Below are 23,311 nucleotides of genomic sequence, written 5' to 3' on the forward strand. Positions count from 1 at the left end.
ACTTGTAATTTTACTTTAAATTAGTTTTTGTGAATCTCTTTTACATGGCTCTCTATTACCTTTTTATAATTTTTAAATTTTTTGATGTCTTACCATCAATCGAATTCTGTTATTTATTATTCAATAGTAATTATACTCCAAAAAATGTGATTGGCCTTCTAGTTTAAGTATTTAGGTCTTAAATGCTATTAAAATGAAATTGATATCATGATGATCATGAATGTTGACTGATATTGTAATAAAGAGTTGAATAATATTTGATATTTTTTTCTTTTACCATTTAAATTTTATTCGTCAAAATTATTTTGAAGTCCTGTCTATCGTATCATTTTTAACTAGTCTTAAGTCTTGTTCACTTCATAGGCTCTATAGTACTTTAACCAACCCCCTAAACTTAATTAAAATTGCCATAATTATCAGTTAATCACATCCAACCAAGAACCAAAAAGAAGTCCTGAATTTCTTCTTCAGTTTCTTATGAACAAGCTGTCTTGGCAGGCGCCAGTAATTATTGCCTTACTCTATGTACCTTCTTTAGTACTCTATTTTACTTTGATATTTTTTATAAAGATAAAAAATGTCTCTGTATGCAAACTGCATGATTATCAGCTCAAGCTAATGAAAGAGAGGAGCGTGCAATTAGGAGTTGCGCAGTGTTTTCGTGTCAGCCGGCCGTTGCGCAGCCGGCACGTAACTATTGTGCAAGCCGTCACATAATCTGACGGCGCGGGCGCAACCGTTCTGCATCATGTGATTTACGTCACGGCCATGGTGGTTTATTAATCTGGGATAAGCATGGTGTGGCTGAAACTGCAATAGAAATAAAGAACGAACAGGCATTGTACGGTTCATTGAACATAAGTTTGTTGAGCTGCACTGGTTGAACTGTGAATTTTGATATAAAATCAAAAACATTTTAAAGCACTCAATAATGTTTAAACAGTGGTTGATATGATTTGTTTTTGTTACGAAAAGTTTCCTACATCTCATTTCCACCACTGCAACTCCTGTGCAGCAAGAATAATGCACGCTGTATACTTACCTTGTCCCCTAATAAAAAGTTAAATGAATGCCGTGTAAGTAACGTTAGCTGCTAAATTGGATCCGATATTTTAGCTTTCCATGAAATTATTATCATACCTACAGAAGAAGTGAATATTCATATTAAAACCATCATTGATTCTGAAAGCGAATTAAAGGTTACAATAAAACAGCAGGAAGTGACATTGCACAGTCTATATTGCTAAAATGTAATGCTCCACATAATGGTCGTTTTGAAACTACACTTTGGTCCAGTCTCAGCCAACGGGATTTACATTTTATAAGGCTTTTAAAAATTAACAATCCCTTGCAAACGCCATCGTTGGAATTGACCGAAGTAAAGTAACAGGTGTTTCATTTCAGGAACAAGTTCAGGAATAAATCTTTAAAGTGATTTAGAATCTACCGTTGGGTGTCATTTATTTGCTCAAAGTATCCTTTCGGATAGATGAGACAAGAGATAAGACTCCATAGCCACCTGACAAGCTTAGTTTATGCAATCTTTGATCTTAACTAAGTCAAGTCCAAGCCAAGAAAAAGGATCTGGCGACGCAGCAGCGACATTTATCCAACTTACTCTGTCTGTTTTAAATCATATCATAGAGACAAAATCACTTTGAAGAAATCATTCCTTGATTCGTATTACCAATTCAGTAGTCTACGGGTTCTCGTACCCATAATTAAATTGGTAATACAGGCATTGTTTATACATTTAATCGGTAGCGAGAACGAAGGCAGTGAAAGCCTTTTCATGGGTGTGGTCGGGGTCGTACTTAGATATGAACTCCTTGAATTCTTCAGGCTTCTTATCTGTGATTGCTTTCACGGTCTTTCGGACGTGCTGCCTTTGGATTGGAGTGCACTTGGCGCATGCTGTGGCTATCACTTCAGGTAGCAGTTCTGTGGAAAATAAGATTGAAATTATGTCATTAGATTGAATTAAGTAATTTGGGATGTGGAATATCTGGTGAGTATCATATTATGGCGACCCATAAATAGTGCGGAAAATTGCCTACAGTAAAAGTGGTCTGGGTCCTATTGAATATTGATCCCGGTTTTGTGGGAATGGAATCCGTGTGTTGCAAGGGTTTTTTCAAAGTCAAGTTTTTTAAAGTTTAATTTGAAATTACAGGCAGGGGCATTTAATTTATTTTGATCTGGGTAGCATAAACATTTAGCGGTTAAATATCCAATAGTGTAGATTAACTAGTATGAATGGATAAAATAACGAGTTTATAGAATAATCAAAACAAAAACTTACTTCTAAACTCGGGAGAATGCTCCTGATCACAGGGCCCTTTGTCCAGCAAGCAGTTAAGGTAGCTAGTGAAGAGGGCGTCATCGTTTATGATCTTATCGACATCTATTTTATCGTAGATTTCATCGTAGCATAGCACTAGGGGCGCCATCGCAGCCAGCACAGCACAGAAGATGACCTTCATCTTTGGGTTTAGCTAAGGAAGAACAAAAGTGTAATAAAATAATCTTGTTTGATAATTTCATTGATGGCAACCCAAAGCCGATGAGACCTAGATAGGTACCACCTGTATGTATTCGTATCTGCTTCAGCCTCGTACTCGTAATTGTGTTAAAATTAAAATTATAACAGCTACCTACCTAGATCGAATTTTAAATCGTTGATCAAGAAGAAAGTAGTGATAGATACAAGTTATTCTTCTATGTTTCTATATGAATATACGAGAATACCTCAAAAAAGGTATGCTCTACATGCAATTATAGAAAAAAATGTTAATGGGAAAGGGAAGAAAAGGAATCATCTAATAACCAACATTCGTAGAGAGAGGTTAAAGTTAAATAGCAGCACTATCTAGGAATATTTCTGGTTGCTAAAAATCTAGATCAGAATTATTAAAAGTAGGTCTTACCAAATAGAGTCTTCTTTGCCTGTTGAGGATCAGTTGACAGAATAACTAAATAGCAATTCCGAAACATTATATAGTATATTTTAGCGGAAATGTACAATTTTATATAATACCGAAACACTGAATGTAATTGGGGTGATTCAATGGTTATAATATCATTAGCGTTGAAGCAAAGCCTAATGTTTCCAAAAAGCACACGATGGCCTTGGATATGTCTATGACATTGATTTTACGAATATTAATAATATTTTAAACAATTTTCTAGTCTTTTCTTATAATTAATTTCGTTACATGTCTAGTCCAATGATCGTTTAACTTTCCCAAAGATTTTAGTGTCACAGGTAACTTTGACAAGATCATGCCTTATTTATGAATTATAGTAAAATAAATACCTACAGGCAATTAATTTAGAGATAAAGAAAGTTTCTGCTAGTTTTTTACTGGTAAATTATTTTTATTATAAGTAGGTACCTAAAGTTATTTGAACTACTCGTAAACTAAAGTTTGTTACTTTTTAATTTTATTACTAACTTAATGATTTACTACATTACATTATGTTTTATTTTTCTTGTCCTTTCAGCTTCTTTCATAAAATCATCTAACCCAGGGCTGATCAACCTTTTGAAGAGTCGGGTCAATAGTGAATTCAGTCGTTAACGACGGACCACTTTTATTTCCTATTTCAGTTAGTCTCAAGACAAGCTCAATAAAAACTCAATTATTAAGATTAAACCACAAGTACCTACTTGCGCGGGTCACTTAAAATTCTTTCGAGCGGGCCTGGGGTCGAGCAGCTTTAATCTAACCTGTGGCAATTTTGCAGACCGCAATAAAAGTTAGGAACACATTTTTTCTAAACATAACATTTTATTTCACAGAAATAACTTTACAAACGTAACACACACGTCGTTTACGCGTCCTTCAGAGCGGCGACCAAAGCGTCAATGTGTTGGGAGTCAGGGTCGTACTTCTCTCTTAGGGCCTGAAGGTCATCAGGGGAGGTCTCCTTGACCTGCTGCAGGTAACGCTTCAGCATGTGCTTCTGAGCTGGGGTGCATTTGCTGCACGCTGTTGCAGTAGCGTCGGGCAACACGCCTGAAATGGATAATAGGATATTGTGAAAATTCAATATTAACTAAAATAGACAAACACGGGCCTCAATGCGACATTTTGACAGAAAGCTACATAATATACCTACTCATGGTTTCAGTCGTGGTCATAAGTCGACTTGTCTGTTATTGAGACCCGTGTGTCTCAATTTTAGTTGAAATGGAACGCGAAAGTTTAAAATCTTAAATTAAATATCAATTATGCAAGCAAGATATTGTTCAGATCACCGACATTTCATCTTGAGGTAGTCCATTGGTGGATGAGTTGTCTATTCCTTGTCGAGTTTATACGAGTATAACGCCTACCTTGTGCTAACATGCAATATTGACTAAACACGAATGATTGTGAGGAACTAAGGCCTCAGCCTCGAACTTAGCGGGCAGCGGGGCGGAGGCGGCGGCGGCGCGGGAGCGGCAGGATCTTATGCGTAAAATCAAATAGACCGGTTCTCGAAAACAGCGGCGCGGCAGCGGGCAACGAGCGGGCAGCGGCGAGGGAGCGGGCAACGAGCGGGCAGCGCACTCCTTCTTTTGCCCATAATAAATCAGGCGTTAGGAATAAATTTGAATCGAAATAAAATTGTCGCCGTTGTTCAGACATTTCGTTTGCGAATAAAAACAAATATCTCGACAACACAACCCCGAACACAACACTTCGCCACTAGAGCGCCGCGCAAGCTGCCCGCTTGTTTCGAGAACGGGTCTGCGTTGCCCGCCCCGCTCCAGCGCCGCCGCCGCTCCCGCCCCGCTGCCCGCTAAGTTCGAGGCTGAGGCCTAACACCAGCTAACGCTATCACTATTTAGGTACCCATAGCATTTTATTCAAAATGATTGTGATATCATGACATGTTATTCCAAACCAATGTCGAAATTTCAGAAATTCCATTTTGAGTATTAGGTAATAGTAATATTTCGACATAATTTACTGTACAGTTTTCAGACTATACAACCTTGTTATAATGAATAACGTCTATTACCACTGCAACTATGCTGTATTTTGTAGTTTATACTAGTACCTTCGAATACTCTTATCTAGTAGTTCTCTCCCCAATAACTAGTAAATCCGTCAATTAGTATGTCTAGGTACCCCACCTTCAATAATAAAATTTTCAAATGTATTGCTAACAGATTATATGGTCCACTTTGCAAACCGGCTAATATTAAACACTTACTTTTGAATTGAGCAGCAACTTCAGAGCAGGGTCCCTTGTCCAGGAAGCATTGAGTGACCTTCGAAAGGGTCTCCGGGTTACACACGATAGCTTCCACGTCCAGGTCATCATTGTCGGTGCTGTAAGGAGCTGCCAAAGCGATGGCTAGTACAGCAGACAACACGAGGACCTTCATCTTGGGATTCTGGAAAAGGTATGGATTCTTGCATGAATATCAGTAAACTCATTTTTGGCAAAGACAGGGAAATGTAAATATGATTTATGTAAATTCATGAGTTTAATAAGGGCTGAATTATTTTGTGACCTCTGTACGGTTCAAATTCTAAAAGTTACTAGAGAAGAAAAGGCGTTTGTACCCACTAATGAAACAAACAATGATTTTGATTATGGAACTGATTTATAATAGCAAAATCCCTTTTTAAATATTATTAATAATTGACAATTTTAAACACCATACCTGTTAAAATTCCGAGTGGACTGGTACTCTAAGCTGAAGTGCAGTTTTGTTATTGAATAACAGGATGGCCTGAGATCCTTATATACCGCAGCCCGTGTCATCGTCCGACCAAAATTCTTTGCACCGCTGAAAACAATATTTGGTCAAGCGTGCGCCCGCAGGCGTGTGGGGTTCTGGCTAACGATAAACAATTTTAATATTGTGAATCAATTCTCATCAATTTATTTTGCAAACTTAAAAAAATCTGTATTAATTTAATTGATATCCCGTTAAGCAGATTCTTCTCTCTTACTTACTTATTGATAACAGTAATAGGAGTGGTATAAGAATACGACCTTGTAGAGCTCCAAATTTTTTTGGTCCTGTGATTAGTGTTTTGATTAATAAATTGTTATAATTAATTTTAAACTTTCCCGTTGCACAAATGAATTAATTTAAACAGGTTTTAACGCGATACATTGATAAATTGTTGTAAAAAATATTGTAGTCGTTTTCTTAATTGCTGAAGTTCATGTCCTTGATAAAAAGCCTTCATAGAATTTCATAGAACTCAAAACCTGTCTCAATTTCCCCCGATGTTTGGATTTCCTTACGGCGGTTAACAGGGACCTCAATGAGTGCAGCTTCCTAATCATCTAACACCTAAGTGATTTGGGCGATCAAGGAACTATGCCAATGTCATTAATTTTAGTAAAATGCCACCAAAATTAATTAGTAGCCACAATTCTGTCGTATTACTGCAATACTAGTTTTCTGTCTCTATTTTTATCATAGCACTTGTGATCGCTACATGTTTTGACCACTTTGTACTCGCTGAGTCACATTCATCCTCTTGTGCATTATTCAATTACTTTATCACCTTCTTAGTGTCATTCTCATGACTGGGGCAATGATTGAGTTGGGTTATGTTACAAAGATTGCAGGGTCTTTTTCATATTGAAGTTTTTCCTGGTTGTGTTCTCGAATAAAAAATGTTACTCGTGTTTCACTCTTCATAAAATTATTTGCTAATTTTATCTACGAAGAAAAAAAGACCTAAAACTAAAAATGTATAATATGATCATTTTATGCCGAGTGCCCAGATGCACTATTTATTTTATCTAATTTAATACTTACCTAACATAAGTTTGATGTCATTTAGGTATAAATAAGAAAGAGATACCTAAGTTGCAACTTAATATGTAAAAACTAAATGGGACTGGTCCCAAATACCTACTATAGAAAAGGAATGCAAACAATGAATTTTTAACCAATAGAGGATTTGGCCTCGACAACTTTAAAATATTTTAGCCGTTGGCAACTGAAATGTCAATTTTCGTTTATCTTTCGTTTATACGTTTTCATGTTATTGGGGAATTATGGACATTATTGTCATTCCTATACTTCATCAACCAGCGAGAATGCGTTGTAAGACTTGTAAGCCTCTATGGTTGTAAGTAAAGTAATTTGCTTCTGAATTATATGAAATCCTTACTTTTCTATTTTAAAACGGCAGGCAGTAGTTACTGAGTTTGTTGCGGCACTTCTTCATAGCACTTGCCAAATGTTTGCTTCAAAGCGCTGGTAAGGGCATTTAATTTGACAATTTTAAAAAACTAATCTAATTTAGTCTCTAAAGAAATATAGATATTTTTTTATTTTGATTATTTCTATGTATTTATGCGGGTTCGCATCCCGCCGTTTTTGGACTATTGTGTTGAATCGTGACACAAGTATAATTTAGATTACTACTAGGGGTTAACGAGACTATTTAAAAAAAAATGTTACGTACTGTCCAACGTCCGGTAGTTCCTATAGGCATAACAAACTACCATGCCAGAGGTCGCGAGTTTGATGCCCGCCGCGCATACAATCATTTGTGAGCATGAACAGAATCGTTATTGTCAGATCACTGCTCCGGTTAAATTTTATGTGTGAGTTTATAAAGGGTAGGGCAACTGAGCAAATTAAAAGCTCTATTCATAGTAGGGATGCACATCGAGCTAACCACTGTGGCATCTCATGTTGTATTATAAATAAATAAAATAAATATAGCGCTGGTTGCAATGCTGTGTAAAATCCAAATAATTATTTATTTGCTATGCCAATCATTTGTAACAATGTTGAGTAGGTATTACACGTCTTTTTAACGCACCTCTAAACAATCATCATATCAAAGTGCAATCCAAATGAACTTTGGAACCGAGGATTTTAACAACGTTTTCCTGGTTTTTAGTCAGGTATACTTACCTAACTTTACATTTGAGTAAAAAAATTTGAAAATTATCTTGATCATTATGATCATCGGGGTTGAAAAGCTAATTAAAAAAAACTGAAAAGTTTCAGAAAATGTACATACCTAAATAACTAGTTATTAAACTATTTAAAAACTTTTAGGTCGAAAATTGATGTGTCATCAAAATTTTTTTCTCATTAATTGGTAGGAATTTAAATTTTTCCTATTTTTGATAGGTTACCTCATTGATTTCACTTATTTTTTGTAACTCCCCCAAGTTCCCCTAAAACACGTGATCCGTTTGTTCCTTTGCCAAAAACAATGTTTTTTTTAACTTTTTTTAGATACTGTTTTACAGTGAATTCAAACTCATTATGTATAGGTTCTTTTCAGGGCATTTTTACATGTCCCAAATTAATATAGCTTGCCCTACCAAACTGAAGGGTTTTGTCTTCGAGTTCATGTATGTAATATTTTGTTTTTCTTATCATTTTGTAGGAAAAAGAATTAGATCGGCCGCCTAAAGATCTTGAGAAGTCATAACACACATTAAACTTAAAATTATTTATTTCACACAGGCTCTCACAATCACAATAACATCATCTTTAGCTTGATCTAGTTCAGTTTACGCGTCCTTGATGGCGGCGATCAGAGCGTCGATATGCTTGGAGTCAGGGTCGTACTTCGTCTTGAGGGCCTTCAGGTCGTCGGGCGCGGTCTCGCGGACCTTCAGCAGGTACAGCTTCAGCATGTGCTTCTGGGCGGCGGTACACTTGCTGCAAGCGGTCTCGGTCGCGTCGGGCAAAACGCCTGCAATAAAAGGTACGGTTACTGTTAAGTACACTAGATTAAGATCAAATTATTCTCTGTCTTTCAGTCGTATATCACGGAGGCTTTTAAAATTTTTATTATCGGTAAATACTAGTAGGTAATATAAAGTCGTATTGTGAAAGGATAAGTGAAAATTGTCTAGTGCCGATCATGTAAAAATGGACTAGCAAATATGACAAAATGGCGCAAAGAAATGTTTTAATTTGTTTACTGGAAAGGTTGTTCAGATTGGAGCGTTTTTCAGAGAATGTAAAGAACTGCGTTGCTGGGACCCGTAATGTAAACCAGTAACTCGGTAAAAATATTGTACCCTACATTATATCAACGAATGATGAGAAAGAAAGGGTCAGTTGTCAAAATGGAGCCTAGGAAAATCCATTACAGGTGAGAGAATGAGACATTATTGTTACATTACAGGCAAATGTGCCAGTGAGGAAGCGAATTAAGAAGTATCATAATATTCTCGCAGATCTATCTCTATTTCTTAATGCCTCAATCGCATTTTTTCACTGTATATTGTGACTTACTCTTGAATTCAGCAGCGATGGGGGTGCAGGGTGCCTTCTCGAGGAAGCAGGCCGTGACCTTGGCGAGGGCCTCGGGGTTGTTCACGATGCCCTCGATATCCAGGCCATCGTGGTCGGTCTTGTATGAATCGGGGCGGGCGAGGGCCACGGCCAGGACAGCGGATAGAACGACGAGGAACTTCATGTTGAGTTTCTGCGAAATTTTAAAGATACTTTGATTAATATTAAAATGGAAGATGCCATGTCAAAAATCCAAAATTTAGTATAAAAAATTCATAATCAGACAGGAGTTTGGGCGGTCGATGGCCACGGCCACAGGTCATAGAAAGACGAAGAACTTCATGTTGAGCTTCTGCCAAATTCATATAATTTTGCATAATTATTTGCGGCCGTAAAATAAGCTCTTGACGAAAAAATTAACAAAAATTTTACCATTGTTTTAGGTATCATTTGAAGATTATTGTAATAATCGTCATCGATGGGCTTAATTTCTGTAGTTACTTTGCTTTTAAAAGGTAAGCTAACCTTAACAAAGCAATAGTAAAATTATTTTTACAAAAATACATTTTAAAGATAACACATTAAGTACAAAAATTTATTTCTCATACAATTTTTATTTATTTATTTATTTTATTTATTTAACAATTTAAAATTCATACCTGATGAAAATTATTTGCGAATAGATGTGTAGCGTTGAACTGCGGTTGAGTTATTGAGTAACAGGACCGCTGGAGTCCTCTCTTTTATACCAAAGTCTGTGTTATGGTACGAGAAAAACACAGCTTGAAAAAATATTGTGCCGAGCGTGCGTCGGCAAGCGTGTTGGGTCCTGGCAGAATACAAAATATTATATTTATTATTGATGTCTCAGTAATACTTATCTTTTCTCTGGTAATGAATTTATTAACATCAGCAAACATTAATATTTTGCATTTTGTCACGTAAGTAAGGTAGTTTTTGCGATAAGAATTAGAGTGGGCAAAAAATACTGCCTTGTGGAGCTCCACACTCGTTCTACTGAAGACACTGTCTTTGCGCTTGGTATCTATTAGATTTCCGATATTTAATTCTTTTTAGATATTTCAATAGAAAAGAACACTAGATCATTTCAACTACCTAATTGATGAGAGTTAACATATTTGCGCTCATTATGAGTAGCTTAGCAACTCTGCGGACTGACAAAACCTTACTCGCCAAGCGCTAATAATATTGATAATGTTTTCATCATATTATTATTTATTTTTATATTTAAAGGCTTTTACTTTTAAAGTAAATTGTCGGCATCTGGTGAGTTATGAACACAAACTTATCTACATGCTACTTATCATGATGTACTCGTATATGTAACTGAAAATTCATAAGAGTTTGATGAATGGATAGAGGGAATTTCTTAGTTGGATGAATGATACTATCTATTTACTGGTCACAGTAGCGTCGAGCCCCAAGACGTAAAAAATCTTCAACATTTTTCCCTACTTTTGTGTAAATTATTATTTTTTTTTTATGCATAACAAGGCAGGTATTTGACCACAATCGCACCTGATGTTAAGTGGAATGCGGTCTAGGTTGGTACATATCTGCCCTGTAAGTGCCTATTCACTCTCGCCTTGAAAATTTACCTTAGATTACATAGAAAAATATATTCATTGTAGGTACACATATTATTAAGTTGTTCGCGCGTCATTTTGAGCTCATAATCATCATCATCATGGTGCGGATAAACTTTCAGTACAGTAACAATAATATAAAAATGGATCATAGATAAACATAACGTATTTGTAAACTGGTATTCTATTTCTATTTTTGGAACAACTTTTCGAAACGCGCCCATCTACGTCAGTTCGGCTTCGGCCTAACGAACTTTGGAACCATTAATTTGATCGTTATCGTTTGATCTTTTTTATAAACTAGTGACGTTATTGAACTTTGAGCTTTCCGGCGATTTTGCAATTTATCAATAACAGAAGCTATTAATAGGTCTACTTTTTTATAAATCTTTTTTTATCCTATTAATATCCTTTCAGCCAAACAGGTAGGTAATTCAGTTTGTGAAGTACTGAGTTAAAAAATAGATGCAGTTTCAGGTTCAAATCTCGCTGTACTCGATGATAGCGATGTATAGAGTCCAAACTGATCAGATTTATATGTATAGGAAGAGTTTGTATTTCTGAATTTTGTACATTAATAAAAATCTTTTCATTGTCTATTTACTCAACTATTTATGTGAAATATGCGTAGATTATTAACCATTGTGTTTCTGTAAACATGCACGAGTGTAGGTAAACGGTGCAACATCACTTTTCAAGTTCTCTCAAGAAGTCTGCGTCAGGTTTCAGTAAAGTCCCTAATCTTTAATTAAACTCAAAGGAAAGGGTCATGATTATCATGTATCATTCATCATCATCACATCACTCATAATGTTTGTAATTGAATATTTCTAATTCGTCTCGTCTCGTTTTAGCTAAATTTTAGACGAAGTTTTAGACGTCCACTGCGGGATAAATGCCTCCCCCAAGGTTTTCCATAATGAACGGTCCTGCGCTGCCCGCATCCAGGTTCTTCCCGCGACTTTTACCAGATCGTCGGTCTACCTAGTAGGAGGCCTGCCCACGCTACGTCTTCCAACCCGTGGTCGCCACTCGAGGACTTTTCTGCCTCAACGGCCACGTCTCTACGAGCTACTTCTGTGCCCCGCCCACTGCCACTTAATTTTAGCTATTCTGCGAGCTATGTCGGTCACTTTGGTTCTCCTTACTGAATTGAATGTACGAGTGAATGTGGAAACCGTACGAAGCCATAATCTTAACAATACAGGAAAGAAAAAAAGGCTTTCATATTTCTGGAAAAATAATTTACTAAGGCTAACCTAACCTAATCTTAAGAGCGTTGTATCAAAAAGTTGGCGTTCGAATTTTAGGTTTTTATTGCTTGACGTCGCGTGGTGAGTGCGCAAACTGCATTTATCTGTACAATTTCAACGCTGCGTCGACTAAACGATCTTAATCCGTAGTTGTATCGTACCTAAGACAGTACATCATACATAATAATAAAGAAATAATGTATAATTTACCTATTTGATTTTTTCTCAGATCAGATTTTTAGCAAAATCAAGTTACGTAATTAATGTATTTTTTACACAAGTAAATCCCGCGACATCTTTTTAATCTTTAAATTGAGTAAAGTAATAAGTTTATGGGTTTGAAAGAATTTATGTTTTATTTTATTCTTTTTACAGCATCAAAAGCTTGTTTATGAAAAATATTTACTATTTAAATTTTACTTTTGACTTTTTAGTTTTTATGGTGCGGGAAATGGAAAAATTAAAATTTATTCTGATTTTGTGACGTTTCCGCACATAAATATGGATAGCTTAAATAAATAGAATGAAATGTATGAAAACGAGCGTGCCATTTTTTAAACGTTATCTATAATATCTGTGTCCATCAAAGAGCTCGTAACTAAACATCGTAATCGCCATTCAAATTATTATCTAAAAGTTATTAATAAATATTTAGTTTTTGTAAATCTAAACAAGTCAGGAAATCAAAGAGGTAAATACTGATATCATTGTGATTTTATAGAATTTATTATTATAAACCACGGTCGTATAATGCTAAAAAATCAGAGGTAACTTTAAAATTTTTATCCATAGAACAAAATTTATCTAATCGTGTTTTTAAACAGTTATCCCATTAGGTACACATGTGCTCTGTAATACAAACCCATCAAAAACAATACTTGTCAAAAAACCAAGTCTCACTACTCAGTTGTTCTACGGTAAAAATAGAAATAAATTTGTTGTAATATTAGTTCAAAGTTGTGCCTTCGCGAGTTACCTGGAAATCGGGCTTTCGAAATTCGCTGTTTTCGTAGGCAAAAATCCAATTTGAACGAGATTTTGTCAATAGACATTCCGTAAAAACGTATGATAATTACGATGATATAAGTCAAAAGAAGCTATAACAATAAATTAAATGACTAAAATCATTTCGAAATCTGCCAAATTCTCGATTTCTGCATGAAAAATGTGACAACGCTCTTAACGGTAACTATAATGGTAACCGGTGCTTTTTGTATGGTGTTTGACAGATTTTTGACGTTTATAAAGTTAGAGTAAGATGGCGCAACAAAGAGTAAATACCTAAATTGAATTCGAATTGGGTATTAATTATAATAATAAACACTATACATAGTTAACACTGTAGGTATTTCGTAGACAAATAGTACTTTCTAAGTACCTAGAGTCATTAGTTAGCTGAAGGCTCGTAGGACCCCTTCACAGTTTGGCTATCATGGCTTCAAAATTGAAAAAGGTATCATGATCTGGGGGCACGGCAGTGCCCCCACCAAGTCGAGCAAAAAAGCGGCACGGCCGTACCATCCTTTTCTCGAAGCAATTCAGGCCATTTTCGACCGCCTGTAACTTCGTTGTGGACAAAACTAGAAGGCTGAATTTTCATTAGCTATGCAGGCATTGTAAAGACACGGTATATTTAAAATTTCATTCAATTTGAACCAGTAGTTTAAGAATTATAACGGGTCAAAGTTACTTAATTTTGTCACTCACTGACTGACTCACTGACTCACTGACTCACCGATCATCAAAACTCTAAGGCACTTCTAGCAGACCTAGAAGCTTCAAATTTGGAATATAAGTAGTGTTTGGTGTATGAATCAAGGAAAAACTAAAATATTTGGGGGCACGGTAGTGCAACCGCCAAGTCGAGTAAAATTTTTCAATTTCGGTCCAGTTTTCTAGATACATAACTGCTGTCTACAAAATACAAAAAGAAATGAGATCCCATCAAAAACAATACTTGTCAAAAAAACCAAGTCTCGCAACTCAGTTGTTCTACGGTAAAAAGTTGTGAGATCCATGTAATACCAAGTCCAGGCCAGGAAATCTTTAACGTTTTACATAAATATATTGACTTGGCCATCGCATGAAAACACGTGTAAATTAAATTATTTAGTGCGATGGCCAAGTCAATAATTTATGTAAAACGTTAAAGATTTCCTGGCCTGGACTTGGTATTACATGGATCTCACAACTTTTTACCGTAGAACAACTGAGTTGCGAGACTTGGTTTTTTTTGACAAGTATTGTTTTTGATGGGATATTACTTAGTTGTTGCAATTCACGACGGCGTGTATTAATGTAAACTTTTTACACACAAGTTAAGCTCACTTGCCTTTGTGAGTTGCAACTTGCAAGAACTATAAATACCTATACTTATTTCTTTTACCAGATTAAAATTATATCAATGAGGGAGAGACAAGAAGAAACAAAGTTTTTTCTTTATATTTATACATATTTTATTTCACAGAAATATTTTTACAAACATAATAGGATTTTGCTTAATCTAATATCACTATAGGGTTTAAGCTTCCTTCAGAGCGGCGATCAGGGCATCTACGTGCTTGGAGTCAGGGTCGTACTTGGCCTTCAGGGCAGCAAGGTCATCGGGGGAGGTCTCCTTGACCTTCTGGAGGTACAACTTAAGTTTCTGCTTCTGGGCTGTGTTACATTTGCTGCAAGCAGTTTCGGTAGCATCGGGCAAGTAGGCTGCGAAGAAAATGTAATGTCATTAAAAAAACTCATTTTATTTTTGCTAGGAGGTCTTTTACACGTCCCAGTATTAACTCTAACTGCTTCGTAATGTAACAAGGTATGAGAGTAGTGCCTATTGTGTGTGAAGAGGCAATAGTTATTAACAAAGAAAAATTGTTCGGGTAAAGAAAAGACGGATTAATGCAATCAACGTTATCAGTTGTTCTTAAGGTCAGAAGGATAATCGGAAAAAAACTCATTGCTAGTTTGATATTTAAAGGACATAAAAAGAAAAAACTCTAATCTCAAACTCGAGAACTGAATTTAATATTTAAAACATCCGCAACAGGCCTGCATAATTATTCTTCACTGTTAAAGAACATACTTGAATTCTGATATTAATTAGTAAAGACCCTAATATTTACGTTACAAAAGTTTGATCAAACACTTTTCTTTCATGAAATGAAAATTGGAAGGATTTTCACAATTGTTAAAAAATTGAGCTTAAACACTGAGTTTCATTGAAAGTCCGTTAAAAATTATAATCGACGGCACTTCATGTTTAACACTGTCATATTATGTCGAAGTTGTATAAGACGTCTGTCTGTTTATGACTGTCTGTATAAAGTGAAACACACTATAAAAATAGAATCTCATTATTTGACTTACTTTTGAAGTCAGCAGCGATGGGGGTGCAGGGTCCCTTGTCTAGGAAGCAGGCCGTGAGCTTCGAGAGGGCCTCTGGGTCATTCACGATAGGCGCGATGTCCAGACTGTCGTAGTCCGACTTGTAGGAGTCGGCCAGGGCCAGGGCCAGAACGGCGGAGAGAACGAGGAATTTCATCTTGAGATTCTGGAAAAAAAATAGGGTCAAAAATCGATATCATGTCTATGTGTTTGTACAACACTATTCGATTATATGGTTCCTTTGTTACCTGTTTAGAGATATTTATGAACAAAAAAAGGAGCAAGGGAGACCGAGGACAGTTAAGACAGAAGAGAGTTGTGACGTTGTCGATTTTTAGGAACTTATTAACTCGTTACAGTGCTTTAGTTCAAGTCTCATGCTAAAATACTCGCTGATGCGAGCTTGCTGATAGTTAATAGGTTGCCAAAATCTACAATGTCACAACTATCCTCGGTCTCCCCTATCTATTATGCTTAATCAACCCATTGAATTGAAATTGGATAATTCTTGTTTAAATTGATCATAGGAAGTAAGTTGCTTTATTTTAAAAGCAACACATAATTAGTAGAAAAATTGGAATTTATAATTTTTTTATTCGTTTTATACTGCAAAATTTAACTAACAAATTATCAAAAAAAGTTTAAAAAGTTTAAGTTTATCCAGAACTGTGTAGGTTCTGACTTCACAATCTTTTCCCCAACACTATTGTTCAAACACTTCTTCTAACATTTTCTTCCTTACCTGTTAAAGTTACAGGTGCTGCTTAAATGCTGTTGAGTTATTGAGTAACAGGTCGCCCGCTAGGTCATCCTTATATACCAAAGCTCGAGTCGGCAGCCGTACAAAGGTTGCCTGGAAAAAACTACCTTTGGTCAAGCGTGAGCGGGCGGGCTTCTCGTGGTTCTAGCTTGTGAGATAAGGTTAACTACAGACAGACATTGTGATGGGTTTAAAGCCTATTTTGCATTGCATCTGATGGGAAACAGACCAATGGCAGTCTGAAGTAATAAGTACTAATTTAATAAGAACTTTCAGTGTTGAATGCAGGACACAAGGCTATGTAGGAAAAATGGTCAAAATAAAAAATACGAAGAAAGAATTTGTAGGTATCTCAAAAGAAATTGTACATTCCACTCTTCAAAACGAGATAGACAAAGATAGAATCTAATTAAAACAAATTAACTAAAAATTAATAACAATACTTAATCGCCAATTATTGCAATAATTATACAAACGATCCAGACCACTTAGAAGTGGTCGTAGTAGTTTTGCACCATTTTTTAAGAAGCAGTTGTTTTATTTTGTTTAAACCCTAAACCTCTTGTCTTCAATTTCGACCATCAGTTTCCAAGGACGAGTTTCGCGTTAAAAAACTAGACTAGTAAGTTATTCTAATCATATAAAACATGTTTATCGTCTCAGTTTTTGTTAGGGGTTTTTTGATGTACAGTCGAGAGCACATCAGGTTATATTTTTTTATTGCAAAATCGCTTTTGTTTCCACTACATAAGGTGCTAATGTGTTTAGGTTGATGTGATTGTCTCTACTTAGCTAGAACCGCTTGGCTAGCAACTCAATGTTTTGGAAGTAAAAAACCATCTCTATGTATGTGACATCCGTTGATAATTTTCTATCCAATTATTTTTAATGTGTGTAACTGCTATGTGAACATGCGTACATTTTACTAATACATTTAACCAGGGTTTGTACGTGGTCACATTTTTTTCAGTCTGTTATTAAAATAATCATCACTTCGTCACCTTGTAAGTCGGTACTAATGTTTGTCTGTGAGGTCGTGCGTTCAGTGCCCAGAATGGGCTATTAAAGTCAATTGTTTACAATATTTTCATACCATTCAAAACCTGACATAACACATCATTATTTTTCATCACTAGAAAACTTGCATAAGGTATAGGCTTTTTCCTGGTAGATAAATGCACAGTTTTTTACCAGAATCGGGCCCGGTGGAAAAAAAGGATCCAATTAGCTGCCTAAACGTCGGTAGGTATTAATTTGAATATCGTAGGTAGATAGGATATAATTCTATTTTTTTAAATGCGTCGGTCTGAGGGATGCACAGCATACAGGAGCTCTAGTGATGGAAAAGGAAGGTGGGAATCGCTTTTAGAAGTAAAGGTACGAGTTTTATTCGATTCAGCAATAGGTATTTATTGATGAACACAATTTACTAATCACAGACCACACACCTTGTCTGTGTTACCAATTTATTGCCATCGATTTCAATACCTATCATATTATGCAGTGATGGTACTAAAGAATGGTAAGCAAATACAATGGACATACGATAGTACGCAATTTTGTCAATTTCCCGTGAATAATTAACGGAAAAGACAAGTTATTAAGTACCTAATTGCCGAATGTTATCTGCAAGCTAATTTAGAAGTTTATCAATTTATGAAATTACTAAAAATATTGGAAGTTTTTAGGGTATTTTCTTTTTTACATGTGCTGAATTCAATTAACGGTCCTGCTATTTTATTGTACCTATAGTTTATACATACACTTTTTATGAAGATTAGTCATACAGTCAATGGCATATACTATAACAAATAATATATAAATTTTATAGGGCCAAATTATACATACTTGTATCTACTGTAATCATCAAAATCTATTTTCCCTTTTTGATATATTTTTATATCGTAAAATAATTTTAACGTAATGGTGCTATAATATACTTCACCATTATGTTTGCAGGTAACAATCATTATTCGGTTCCAAAATGGACTTTAGACCGTTGATTGAAACCGTTCTTAATAGGTTTTTATAACGAATCCGAAGTTCAAAGTCTAATAGAAACAACCTTTACTACTTATTCATAAATGAATGTTTTCCTGCTTTTTGTTACGTACTCATGGTTATTTTTAACTATAAGCTTTATACTTAGCAAAAAAAATAACCACGTCTTAATAATACTCGTAGACGAAAAGGAGCTTTATCGGACTTCGTTTCTTTAATTTGTTTCTTCATCAGACAACGACTAGATTTTTTTAATTTAAATTAACCACCCCTTATTATATTTCTCAAGTCTAAAAGCTATAACAGTCACCGCGGGAAAGTTAAACTGTCATTGGAGTAATTATTGATACACAGAGTAATAGACCAAATCGTTTTCTAGATTGACTCTACTAAGAATCAAACCCTGGCACCTGCCCACTGCATTAGCAGTGTAATTCTGTAAAAACTCACTATAGACATCACAACTGAATCCGCAGTGAGTTCCTAAGAACCTAAGAACGCTAATCTAAATTAGCGTTTTAAAAACTATGAATTTACTCTAGCGCTACACTTTTGAGTGCGGCAGCGAGTTGAACTACAGATTGTCATGATTCATAAACATTAAACACATATTCTCGAAAACCATTACCCTCCTTGCAGTGCAGTCGGGTAACTTCCGAGTGTAAATGGACGTATTTTGGCAAATCCATTACCAATTTGCCTCGCCGGCTTGATGACTGTTTTTACCTTCGTATATCTTTATAAACAATCTCCATTGTCTGTTCATCATTAGTTAGTAGGAAATGACTGTTTTTAGTTACGAGTACTACACTAGTTACTGCCAAATCACGTTAAGTTTGGACTGTTCTAATGTTCATTAGTTCCCGTACGTAATCTAATACTGAATCATAGTAATTCAAAGTTCATCTTACAGCATTAAAGTAAAAAATATCTATTTTCAAAAATTTACCCGATTTGAAACGTCTTCCATTACAAATTACATAGAGAACTTCTGCTGTATCAAAAAGTATGTAGGTACGACGAAGGAAATTCTAATCTGCTCTATGCGAGGTACAATCCCATAACCGTTGGTTCAAGTGCTTGCGATTGCTGAAAAGTTGAAATAACAAAATAAAAGTACCCACTCTATGTCATATATTGCAAGTACCTAGTCCATATTAACATTTCATATAAGCAGCAGCAAAGTTTCTACCCACAACGTTGATAGACGGTCGTCTATCTTATAAGTCCTGCTACCTTTATGAGAGCTCATAAAGGTAGCAGGACCTCATAAAGTATCCAGGCGCTGGATGAGGCTGCTACCAACCGGCCAATATGGAAATCATTGGGGGAGGCCTAGGTATGTTCAGCAGTGGACAAGGACATCCTGTGGCTGAAATGATGATGATGATAGGCTAGTTCGTTCGTTCGTTCGTTCGTTTCAGCCGAAAGACGTCCACTGCTGGACAAAGGCCTCCTCCAAGGATTTCCACAAAGATAGGCTAGTAATCTCATTTTATAAGTCAACAAGTTCCTACTATGAATCACAAAAAAATCTTATCCGATTGACGTGTTGAAAAACTTGAGAAAAACCTTAACTTGATTAAGATATTCTTCTAACCACGCTATGTTACAGACAAGGAAAATATGAATATGACCTAATTACTCGAATACAATGAACACTGCTTGAATAAATTTAGATTCAACATCTGATGTTGTCGGGTGGATACCTACGATGTAAGTGTGGCAAATTACACGTTATTTATCGAAGGTTTATACTTTATACGAAGGATATTATGCAGTTTACCTATATCTTGCTGGTTAGCACTCGTAGTTTGTTGTAATTGATGTTAATTAACAATAGTGAACTTGAGTCCTTTTCTATATTTACATCTTTAAATTAATAGCTCTATTAGCAGTTCATCAGATGATGTATCGTGTACTGCCGTGAAGCAGTAAACGTATTCATTTGAAATCGTCAGCAGCTTTCATGAAGGGTGTCGTATCGCGCTCACCAGTTGTCGCCACTTGTGATTGACAGGACCTTAGTCTACAGTAGCGACAATATGTGAAGGAAAATACTCGTACTATTATTTTGATAGTTCCTATTTCTATTGACACTGGACCTCCGAGGTCCAACCAGTGAAAAGTAGAAGTTTCTAATTAACCTTAAGTTTTAGGGAACCTTAATGTGTCTTTAACCATCAGAAATGGAAGCACATCGCCAGGAGAGCTTCCCTCGGAGATGGCATCGAACACCCCACCGTGTAATTTGACAGTGCAACCGCGACCACTATGACACGAGTGTCCGACTAAGAAGAAGAAGCATTAAGCCTAACACTAGAGTTGTGACCTTTTGACCCCAATTACGTACAATGTGCATATGAATGAGAATAAATAGACTTCCAAAATAGTATAATTAATTGCAAGTTACCAATGATCGAAGGTGCATCGGTCTTACTTACCTAGCGGTAGCGTAGATAATTAATCGCTATATCTTTACCTACTTATCCTACGGTCACGCAAGGGGACTTTCCGCGTCTTGTGTTGTAATTGCATTGTAACTGCTGACGCCTCAAGTACGAGCAGAGCCGGATTTAATCTACTGGGGGCCCTGGGTTTTTAAGGATTACCCTTTTTTGATAAAAAAAGAATCGAAATAATGTAGGCTTTTCAGCGATAATGTACAATAATAGTTAGGTTAATACTGTTTGAAAACTTTCTTCAGTGAAGATGATACGGGAAGAGACAGAGGCCTCCGATTATGGGGACCTGGGCAGATGCCAAAAGTGCCTAGTACCTCTTGACTGATTGTTACGAGTAGATTCCGGGTCATACCACAGAATAAATAATAGTAGTACCTACAGAAGGATTACTCCGCAAGACGATTTAAACAAATGCGAGTCTTGCTACCACGCGATACAGTGTAATTCAGCTCGCACAGCACTACGTACCCTACAATTTTATTCACCTACAAGTTGTGTCTCTTTCTATCGCGTGTCTCTGAACTCTTCTTACGCTGTTAGGGTTGCTATGCTATCTAGTGAAAAAATAGAATTAATCTAGTTATGTATTTGTAATGAGGTACGTATGTAGGTAAGTATTATTGTTATTTTACCTTTGTAAAAAATAACATTTTAAATATACCTACTTAGGATAAAAAAATCTTATTTTAATACAATGTCTTCATTCATTCATACCTATTGTAACATAAGACAAATAAATTAAACATACCCACTATCACAGAAGAAAGAATGACATCATACCTACCTACTTACTACCCAAACACGAAACGGCTTCATCCTAGAACGAAAATACTTGGCTTTGCGCAAACTTACTCTAATGTTACTCGCTGTACTTTGGCAACAATTTATTTTTTCTTGAATATTGTTGGGGTTGATGATGATGATGATTGTTGGGGTACCTATACATTATGGTAAAAGAACTAGCTTAAAAAAGAGCTAGTCGTAATTTGGTGTCCCGATGTTACGCTTCCGTGTCATTTACTTACAGGGAAAGGTAAAAGGTAATATTTTAACCATAAAATTCTTAAAACGTCATAGATAGTATTCAAAATAAATAAATAAATAAAATATATTATTAATTAAAGGCAAAACATCATGTCCCGACGGTTGCGCGCGTGACACTCGACTGATATAATACCCGCGGGCCGCTTCGCTGTAGGTAAATAACAGATGTACCTACCGCGCGGAGTGAGCCAGGCCTGGTCATACGAAGCCTTGTGCTCTTTCATAAAGCATTGAATTTAGTATAAAAACCACATGTTCCCCATATAAAAAGTTCTTCCCTATTTCACCCTTTTTGATACTTTTGTAACAAATTGTAGTTTAAATGTTTTTCTCCAAGGTCCAAAGGCACCCTCTGAAGTACATTCTTATTAAACGGGAAATAATCGCGCGATGAAACGGGAAATTTGACACGTGTCTAAATAAATAGTTAAGTCATAACAAATCTGAATGAGGACACAGCCGATAACAGCGAAAAGGCATTTGACAATTAACCAAAAAAAAGTACTTTTTTTACCAAAAATCATTAAATCAGCAACATAATGGTCCCACAGCATTCCACTATTGGCTATTTGCGATAGGAATTTAGGCAAAGAATTTATAGGATTTCCAATATTTTTTAAAAAAAAACAGACAATTAGATATGAGCTAGCAACAAGCAGTTAATAACTAAGAGCTGATTTTTCAATAGTCAGATTTATCTTTTAACAGAATAATAAACTTTCCCATACTGAAACTGTCCTGTCGGTTAAAAATAAACATCACGTAATTAATAACGCATAAAATTAAAAACGCTTTTTCAATAATTTTTGAACACACGGATTAAAATATCAGTGTGTGATAGGTCAGCTATGCTTGCAAATAACTTACTAAAATAACGTTCTCATTAGTAGAAATAGCATCAGCACGATCTGGTGAAGGTCGCGGGAAGTACCCTACTTGGATACGGAAAACGCAGGATCAGTTTTATTGCAGCGGACACGGTGGAGCACACCCTCGCAGTCTGTCCAGGCTGGGAGGAGCAGCGCCGTGTCCTTTGTGCGGTGGTTGGCCAGGACCTCTCGCTCCCGACTATGGTTACCGCTATGCTCGGTGGCGACGAAGCCTGGGAGGCCTCTTTCTGTGAAGATGTCATTTCGCAGAAGGAGGCGGCGGAGCGGGAACGCGAGGACGACCCCTCTGCACCCCCGCTTCGCAGACGGAGGAGGGGAGTTAGAAGGCGGTTGTATGACCGTTCGCTTCTTCCTCCCCTTGGTGGTGGCAGGTTGGAGACGCGGGGGCGCCTCCCCCTGCATTGCACAGGTTACCACCGCCGTCGGACGGGATTGGCCTCGTGGTCCCGGCTAATCCTGTCGGCCCCCCACTAGGTGGGGGCGTGTTGGGTCCCGCCGTGTAGGGCGGGACGTCCGCGGAAGGCGCCTTGGTCGTTTCTAGTACCCAAGGCGCCGACCACTATGCGGCAGAGGGAACACCCCAGGTTTTTAGTTGGTTCGAGCCCCACATAACCTGCCGTCCCCCGGCGGTAGGTATGGATAGGCCATTTTCTTGGGTAAAAAAAAAAAAGGATCAGT

The 23,311-nt window shown here is 36.5% G+C and overlaps 3 protein-coding genes across 3 annotated transcripts; all 3 read right to left on the bottom strand.

Annotated features, from left to right (window-relative positions):
* Positions 1-1,753: 1,753 nt before the first annotated feature.
* Positions 1,754-9,947, bottom strand: LOC114363441 (uncharacterized). Its single transcript, XM_028319159.1, has 8 exons — positions 9,895-9,947; positions 9,236-9,428; positions 8,506-8,687; positions 5,206-5,389; positions 3,859-4,019; positions 2,928-2,972; positions 2,303-2,495; positions 1,754-1,941 (listed from the first exon to the last, which is right to left on the bottom strand). Exons 2-8 carry the CDS (start codon positions 9,417-9,419, stop codon positions 1,754-1,756), a joined length of 1,137 nt encoding a protein of 378 aa, XP_028174960.1. The 5' UTR covers positions 9,420-9,428; positions 9,895-9,947.
* LOC114363417 (ejaculatory bulb-specific protein 3-like) lies at positions 3,769-5,740 on the bottom strand. Its single transcript, XM_028319127.1, has 3 exons — positions 5,663-5,740; positions 5,206-5,389; positions 3,769-4,019 (listed from the first exon to the last, which is right to left on the bottom strand). Exons 2-3 carry the CDS (start codon positions 5,378-5,380, stop codon positions 3,835-3,837), a joined length of 360 nt encoding a protein of 119 aa, XP_028174928.1. The 5' UTR covers positions 5,381-5,389; positions 5,663-5,740; the 3' UTR covers positions 3,769-3,834.
* A 4,579-nt stretch (positions 9,948-14,526) lies between the features above and the next one.
* On the bottom strand, positions 14,527-16,322 carry LOC114363416 (ejaculatory bulb-specific protein 3). Its single transcript, XM_028319126.1, has 3 exons — positions 16,216-16,322; positions 15,456-15,639; positions 14,527-14,801 (listed from the first exon to the last, which is right to left on the bottom strand). Exons 2-3 carry the CDS (start codon positions 15,628-15,630, stop codon positions 14,617-14,619), a joined length of 360 nt encoding a protein of 119 aa, XP_028174927.1. The 5' UTR covers positions 15,631-15,639; positions 16,216-16,322; the 3' UTR covers positions 14,527-14,616.
* Between the last annotated feature and the right edge of the window lie 6,989 nt (positions 16,323-23,311).

Source organism: Ostrinia furnacalis, unplaced genomic scaffold (genome assembly GCF_004193835.3).
Source record: "Ostrinia furnacalis isolate ACB-3 unplaced genomic scaffold, ASM419383v2 OfSCF7119, whole genome shotgun sequence".
Taxonomy (NCBI): domain Eukaryota; kingdom Metazoa; phylum Arthropoda; class Insecta; order Lepidoptera; family Crambidae; genus Ostrinia; species Ostrinia furnacalis.